At 41.1% G+C, this 8,261-nt stretch overlaps 1 protein-coding gene across 1 annotated transcript in view; it reads left to right on the top strand.

Moving 5' to 3' along the window:
* The window catches only part of METBIDRAFT_29586 (uncharacterized protein), a 1,932-nt gene extending 551 nt beyond the window's left edge, over positions 1-1,381 (top strand). The window contains exon 3 of the mRNA XM_018855443.1: positions 346-1,381. Within this exon, the coding sequence (XP_018713528.1) occupies positions 346-1,112 (767 nt within the window). The 3' untranslated portion in view covers positions 1,113-1,381. The remainder of the gene's footprint in view (positions 1-345) is intronic.
* Positions 1,382-8,261: the final 6,880 nt, after the last annotated feature.

Below are 8,261 nucleotides of genomic sequence, written 5' to 3'. Positions count from 1 at the left end.
CTACTTTGAACGCCCGACTCCGTACGTGCAGAACACGTGACCAGAAAGCTCTCTGGTCTGTGCCCATCACGTGATCCTGCCCCAGCACTGATCTCCGGTCCTCTTTAACAAGACATAATACCCCATTCAAGCCACCGCCCAATGTCTGGATACACTCAAATCCAGCCCGACGTATGTACTTTGAACTAACAGCAAACACATCCAAGCTCAATTATTTACTAACTGCCTCAGTCCATAGAGCCTGACTCGCCGCAGCTCGCCCAGCCCAATGGTACGTATTAATAAAGGCCACCGAGGCTCCATTACAAAGCACAAAATCAGTGTATTCAGACCACTAATTTCCAGAAACAACCTCCGGCAGCATCCAGGAGCCACAGACCACGACGTCAAAACCAGCTGGCAGCGGTGGGCTTCGCCAGGTCAGTTTTTATAGCCGTTTTTTCGACATTAGTACCGAGGAATTCCTCGGCAAGATTGTGTTGGCCATGAATCCTTTCAACAACGCGTCCGTAGTCCTGACGCAGGCAGAAGACGGACCCACAGAGCTATACGGGTTTTTATGGATCAACGCCACTGTTGTGGTTCTTATGTTTGTTTCGGCCACAGGGTCCAACTTGCTTGCGGAATGGCTTCATGCCTCCAAAGACACGGAAAAATACAACTACAACTTCCAGCTCCTCACGCTTTCGATCTCTGTTTTTTACGGGTACACGGCTCTTGTGCCCACGGCATTGTATGTGATCACCCGGTGGGCTTTGACGTTTCCACACTGCCTCCCATTGACCAGGCTAGTGTCTATTTATAGCTACGCCAATGTGCTCTGGATCCCCACAACCGCAGCCAACATGATCTTGGCCGTCTTCATCAGCAAATCCACGCATCACGTGATCTTGAACGTCGCCCAGTGGGCCTTGGTGGCCGCCAGCGCCCTCCTCTCGGGGCTCAGCATAGCATTGAAAGTGCGCCCAATCCTTATACACGGGATTTCTGAATCCGGCAGGGCCGAGGAAAACACAGTGCAGAACCAGCACCGATTTTTGCTTATATCGCTCGTATTGGCACATTTGGCCTTTGCCGTGGTGATCAAATTCCTGTTTTTCGGGATTGCTTAGGGGCGTGTTCCCTGGGTCTATGGGAGGGAGGGTCTACCGGAAAACGGTTCTCGCTAATATCTAATTTAATAAGATATTGCAATATGTGTGGGCTGAAAGATGTAGTAGTTTGTTCATGGGGCTATATACGGAATGATTGGCAAAAGACACGTTCGTCATTGCTGCCGGTATTGAGCCAAAGTATATACGTAAACTCCGCGCCGTTTATGCTGATCACGTGTCACCGGAAGAAGACATACGTAGTCAAACGTTCGCCACCGTTTTCGGCACTAATTCGATGGCTCTTATTGTGTAGCGTTCTATTGCACCCATGCCGGCAAAGTTACCGAGCCCTAATTGTACTGCACACAGGAAAGGCTATATAAGTGGCGCGCTCGCTTCTCGGAAAATTTTTCCCTCCCATGTCACATTGTGTGGAAATCAATGAACGGTATGTGGTTTCAATCAATCAGACAACGAAGATTATTTGCACTATACCAATTGTTCCAACTGAATTCTCCGGGTTGACAAATGCATTATCGTTAAGTTTCAGCCTTGTATGAGTTGTCTGCTTTTTGCTCACAGTATTGTCGTACTAACAATGTAAGGTATGTCTAGACTTCTTTCTAGCAATATGAGGATACTCGTGACCGGGCGGACATAGTCAACCCTCGGCCCCCCTTTCTTGTACAATTAGGGAAGGAGCAGTGTTTCTGTGTACAATTTTTGAGGCACTGGGGCTGAGGAGGTGATGATAGGTCTTTCGCTGATTGCTGAACACAACTGAATTGTCAGTTTCGATTTTTAACTCGGCTTCTAACAACGTAGGGCTCAACTCCATTTATTGATTTTGACATGGTGTCGCATATTTTTCTATGATGATCTTTTTATATTCACACTGTACTAGAAGTTCTGCTTCCGTGACTACACAACAAAAAAACTGATTTAATGAATCTGATGAGAAATGTGCGACACTAGCTAAGATCACTTGTATTTTTTGTTTCTCGCTTTATTGTTTTGAGGAACCTGTGGAGTATGGTATATGACGTGGAGCCAATGGCGACACGCTTTGTAGCAAACTGCCGATCAACTTTGGGACAGTGAATTGGCTCAAAATTCACGTTTAGATGGTTTTCGTGAAACATGCCTTCATGTTGATTTAAATCTCGTATTGAAAAGCGTATTCGTGGGCTATTTCGGACGTATACCTGGCGTGACTGTCCTCTAATTCTCTGACTTGGTTCCCTTTTGTCTGTCCGAATCCGATAAAGTAGACTTTTCTTTTTGCCCTCTGGTATACGTATTATCTCGTTGAAACAGTGGTTGATCTTAGTACTCATGAAGGCTTCATCAAGAACTTCTCCCACCTCGTCTCCTCGATGATTATAAATGCGGTAGGGAAGTATTCTCAATCCTTTTGAAGCATTAGTTTTTGCAACAATCTCCGTCCTTTTGAAAGTCCATAGCGCTGTGCATACCCGGAAAAGAGACACGGACTCATATTGTTTTATATGAGCAGCTTGGTAAATAATGTCAAGCGGGCGACAGTATAGAAAGACTAGCTGGTACCGTTCAATTAACCCTCTTTCCCTTTGATTCAAAAACACGAATACTTTGATTCCACAGCAATTCGGGTTCGAAAAACCTGGAGATTGTTAGTTTAAGGGTGAACACTCACAGGTATTACCACACCATAGTTCACGATCAAATGACTGTTGCCCACTTGTAATGTTTTGGGCGATGGTATGAGGAATTTGTAATGTAAAGCGGTCAGTTGCTAATACAATTGCACCAGTGAAATGCTCAAATGAGCCTAACATGCGTTCAGTCGACCAATAGGGCATTGATCTACATGAAATGTCGTACTGCCATAAGCGATACTCTCAACAAAGGACACAAAATCTTGATCCACGATTATCCGATGGTGCAGTTTAGTTTGGAATCCAGCTACACTATAATTGGGTCAAGAACTCTCAGTTTTGGAATACTTAATCATTGACGCATGGAAAGACGAGTTATAGGCCCTTCAACAATTGCCGTATGTTATATTGGCTTGGTTTTAGGGGTTCTCTGTTGATTCGCCTTAGCTCATTTTACGATTCTCAGCGTCGCCTTTCATCTCTCAGGTATAATGCCTAACTTCACAGTATGCTGTATGACAAAACAATTGGCATTTCTTCAGAACATAATTCTGATAAACCACTTTCTTTCAATGTCATAGGTATGCTAATGCCTTTGATTTGACTTTTAACTATTCTCTTGCCTACTAATAAGGTGATTTATATCAGGACTCGAGGCTCGTGGGCATGGATGAATAGTTTCTAAGCTTAAATTACAAGAATCTATCTACACAAGACCAGCTCCATAACCATACACCCAAGTTTTGTTCCAAAACTTGGGAATCTTATGATCTCGGTATCTGTATGTTGCATGGATAGCGGTATCATACAATAGTAAAAAATGCTTTGAGTTTTTCAACAAAACCGCAGGTCTTTGTCCCTTAGATCTGTAGCTCAAAATATTCCATCCATCAACTGCATGTCTCAGTGAAAGTGCCGCCTTTTTGAGCCATTTCATTCGTTTATATGAGCTTTCCATATGAGTACAACCACATTTTGCTAGATATTGCATTTTTCCTGATGCTCCGAGAGCAGTAGATTGGGAAAGCCTTTGAGACCAGATATGTTTTAAGAGTTTTGGGTTTTTTTTGTTGTCTGTCTTACTCATTAGTTGAATGTATTCCAGTGAACGCAAACTACTGAGGCTCATTGTTGGTTCCTTCGCAAAAACACTTATCCATTCATTGAAACAAGTGAATTATCTGTGGATTTCTTAGAATTTGTTTTTCTACCTTGTCAGGTATAAGATTCCCTACTTTGTATCCCACGCCTGTGCATGATGATTAACTTCAAAATCAACACAACAAAGTCTAAAATTCATATGAAAATTAACCGAACATATTTCATTCCTTCTTTTTGCCAAATATTGCTGAAAACTAGCTAAAGAGACGACCGTATGATCCTGTATTTCCTTGTTTCGCCTGATGGGACGAAATAGGTATGTCTAAGCAAAAATTTTATTCGCAATGTGGCCGTGCATCATAGTATGTGACGTTCAAGGAGGAATTGTGTCTTTCTGAAAAATTGGCCAGGATCTGCAGTGGAATACATACAAGTACTAAATAAATCAAAATGCTTCCCAATTTAACAACTACTTCTCTGTTTGTTCACTGATAGCTTCTTGAGATCTAGAAGGGGTCATGTCTTGTGATATTAAAGTCTTGTGTGGCGCATTAAATATACATAACACTAGGGAGATTTAAAAAGAAACTCTCGGCCCTGTCAACACGTAGAGTATATACTCCTTGGTTAATTCTGCGAATCCGAGCCCATTGTGGAAGTAGTTTTTTTTCTCGAAAGAAATCAAATGAGTTTGGACCCACCTGTCTTACTGATGACTGGTAGAATATAGGGCTGCGTAATAAAACCGCTTAAATCAAGAAACGGGGGTAAAGTCAGATCTGAGACGCCAATTCTCGTGAACAAAATTTAAAGTCACAAAAAATTTTCCCGGTGAGTGCCAATATTGAGTATTTTGACACTTCATGGCTCGTTTGTTATTACTATTTCCTTGTTTCATAAACACCGAGAAAGTTGAGTCCAGTGTTTCAAGTGCTTTTATTTGAAAAGCTCAGTATCTGTCAGAAATTAGGAAAAAATAGATGCCAGATGGTAAGCAGACCACGATCTCTCGCGGGGTAAAAACAATCTAGCGTCAAAAAAGCCCCCGGAATAATTCTTTGCTTTCATCGCTGAATCCCCCTGTATCTCCTTATCTTTTGGATATATTGACTGATAACATCGGACAAACTCGTGATTTATTTTCTGCAAGAAACTAGCTATGAATCAAAATCTTAAGTCACAGTTCATTTTTCGGATCGGCCCATACTAACGGAAATTTCAAAAGTTTTGGAATAATCCATAACCCTTCCGAAATTGAGTAGAGTTTGTTTTCCATTGACTCGCGACATCTGGAATAGACTCATGGTTTATTCATAGCATCAGTATTGGAATCATGGTTATCTCGCGTAACAATTTGACTCATGACTAGTTTTTATCATCCACAACAGACTCATAAGCCATTGCCAAAATATTTACTTGCCTCGCAGAATGCAGACATAAATAACCCACAAATCTTGCAGCTGTCCAGAAACAATTCGCAGAACTGGCAAAATATTGATAATGCACTTGAGAAATGCGCAATGGTCTCAGTCTCTTGATATCTTCCAGGATTTACAACAGGCTCCCATCTCATTGGTAGAGCTTGCACTAGACTAAGAATCATCGAAGGTTTCACAAAGAGCCGCCAGAAATTATTACAATCTCCCGAATCTGCAATGGACTCGCAACAACTTTGACTATATCATCTCTCATAATGGATTTTTGTTATCAAAACCTTCACAATTAGCTTGTCTGATACTATCTGAGACAATTATTCCTGAATTGACACAGAATGTTTTTTAGTTGAAAATTAAACAACTTGCTGCGGCAAGGATGCTTTATACGAACCAGGAATTTTCTGGGGACAAGCTTTGGGAATCATACTGCAAGAATCTTGAGAAATTGGTATCAGTGCGTGTCTTTTCAAACAAACTCGTCGAAATTCTTGCATGAAGAGTGAATGGAGCGCTTGGCAACAGAGCACATTGTAGAGAATTTGATTAGATAGTTGAATGGGGTGACTTGATAATTAAATCACTAGCTCTGGCTATTTGATGTGAGAAGATCCTTCGCGAAAGTATGGCTTTTGTCATGAACAGTTTTTTTTTTGGCACTCAGTTGTCAGACTGAAATTACTGAATATTACAATCTTCACAACCAATTGATAACATTGAGATACTACACATCTAACAATGGGCTCACAATTATAAAACCTCTTGATGGACTCCGACTGTTACACCTCTCATGATAGACTCGCGATTACAACGTTCATAATATATTTCGACTCTAGAGCTGACCCCACTACCATTTTATAGATCCCCCGCAAATAATTCAGGTTGTAAGACTTCAGCTTTGACAGAGAGAAACAAATCCTGATATCATCTCTCCCCAGATAAAAAATGAAGCTCATCATAGAGCTCAGTCAGATGTAATACCTCAATCTGCGCCAGAGTATTTGCCACATTTTCCGTTGGTCCATCAGGTAAAAGAGACATCGATGTCTCTCTGCAATATTTTTCAACTTCAAAATAATCTTTGGTTTAGCAGGGACTGAACAGAAAATGGATCGTGGACCTGCTCATAGCAAACTCGACTATTTCCCATTCATGATAAACTCCGATTATTAGACATTTCATAATATACTCCAACAAATACATCTCTCGTATTGGGCCTAGCTGGTACAGCCGGTACCTTAGAAAACCAATGCTTCATCACATGAATAACATTGTATCTAACAACGAATTGACTACGACCTATATCCAGTTCCGAATGGCATAACTCCTTGCTCGAGAAAAGCGGAAAATTTTTTACACACTTTGGTTGGGTTCTCACAAAATACAAAATCGCTTATTTCGAAGCGTGGAAAGAATCGCCTTTAGGAAAAGGGCCATACCGACATCTGGAGATAGGTCAAGATACAATGATGAGCAGATCAGAAAAATGCTAGTATAGACTCCACGACTCGAACAAGCAGGGAAGAAAGCCATTAGCAAGAAGACTTTCAAATCCTCGAGCCGCAAAAATCAAGAAAAGCAACTCTCGATAATTTTGTTCGCCCCCGCAGATGAATGGTGGAAACACTTCTGGAAAGCCTTATATGGGGCAGAATGGTTGAAGCGATACGAGCTATCGTCCATTCATCACTTCAGTTGGGGATCATATGTAGCCATGCGAAACCTTGGGTTTCCAATGTCATTTTTGCACATACAAAATCCACAACAACGGAGACGCTTTTCTGATTCAACTCTATAACAACTGTGAAAGATGTGTCTACAATATTTGTGAGACATCCAAATTCTGGTAAAAGAGCTTTTTGCCAAGCCCACGAGTTTGAACGAAATGTTGGCTCCGGCCAACAACTCTTTGCAGAACTTGAAAAATTGAATTGGGTCGTCACGATTTTCAGCGTATACACCCGAAGGGCACAGGCAGTCAGCTCCTTAAGTCCTCTCCAGCCATTTGAGTTGAAGCGACTACTACAAGAGACTTATCCTTGGAGTCGATGACCTTCTATCTAATGCGTAAATAGATACGGGCCAAGAGGACCGTCCAAGCTGTTATTACGGAAAGGGCGGGCGGAGTTTCGATACTTGATAAGTATGAGCTGTTTGAAGGTTTTACAATATTTGTATATTTTTTCTCATTAGATTTCGATTATTACACCATAATGGACTCAGCCATCATACTTTTCATAACAAACATCAGTTATTACACTTCTCATAATGACTTTCGCTATTTCATCTCTCGTGATAGACTTTGGCTGTTTTACTTCTCGTAATAGATTCGCAGGTATTGCAACTCATAATAGATTCGCAATTACTGCATCTCTCATGATGAGCTCCAACTATTACACCTCTTATTTATCAAGCATATAATATTAGACTCCAACTATTACACCTCTCATGTATCAAACCTATCATAATACACCCCAACCACTGCACCGCTCATACTAGATTCGCGATTACTGCACCCTTAATTATCACAACTCTCATTAGACTCCAACTATTAAGCCTATCATACTAGACTTTTAATATTACACCTCTCCTAATGACTTTGGCTACTTCATCTTTCGTGATAAACTTGACAATTACACCTCTCATAATACACTCCAACTAATACATCTCTCATAACAGATTTGCAATTACTGCACCTCTCATGATAAAGTGCAATCATCACAACTCTCACATACACCCCAACTATTACACCTTTCATATACACCCCAACCACTACACCTCTCATATACACCCCAACCATTACACCTCTCATCTATCAAACCTATCATAATACACTCCAACAATTACACCTCTCATCTATCAAACCTATCATAATACACTCCAACAATTACACCTCTCATCTATCAAGCCTATCATATTAGACTCCAACTATTACACCTCTCATGTATCAAGCCTATCATATTAGACTCCAACTATTACACCTCTCAGATATCAAA

This window comes from Metschnikowia bicuspidata (assembly GCF_001664035.1).
Source record: "Metschnikowia bicuspidata var. bicuspidata NRRL YB-4993 chromosome Unknown METBIscaffold_1, whole genome shotgun sequence".
Lineage (NCBI taxonomy): Eukaryota > Fungi > Ascomycota > Pichiomycetes > Serinales > Metschnikowiaceae > Metschnikowia > Metschnikowia bicuspidata.
The sequence above is the reverse complement of the archived record's forward strand: the minus strand, read 5'-3'. Positions and strand labels throughout refer to the sequence as shown.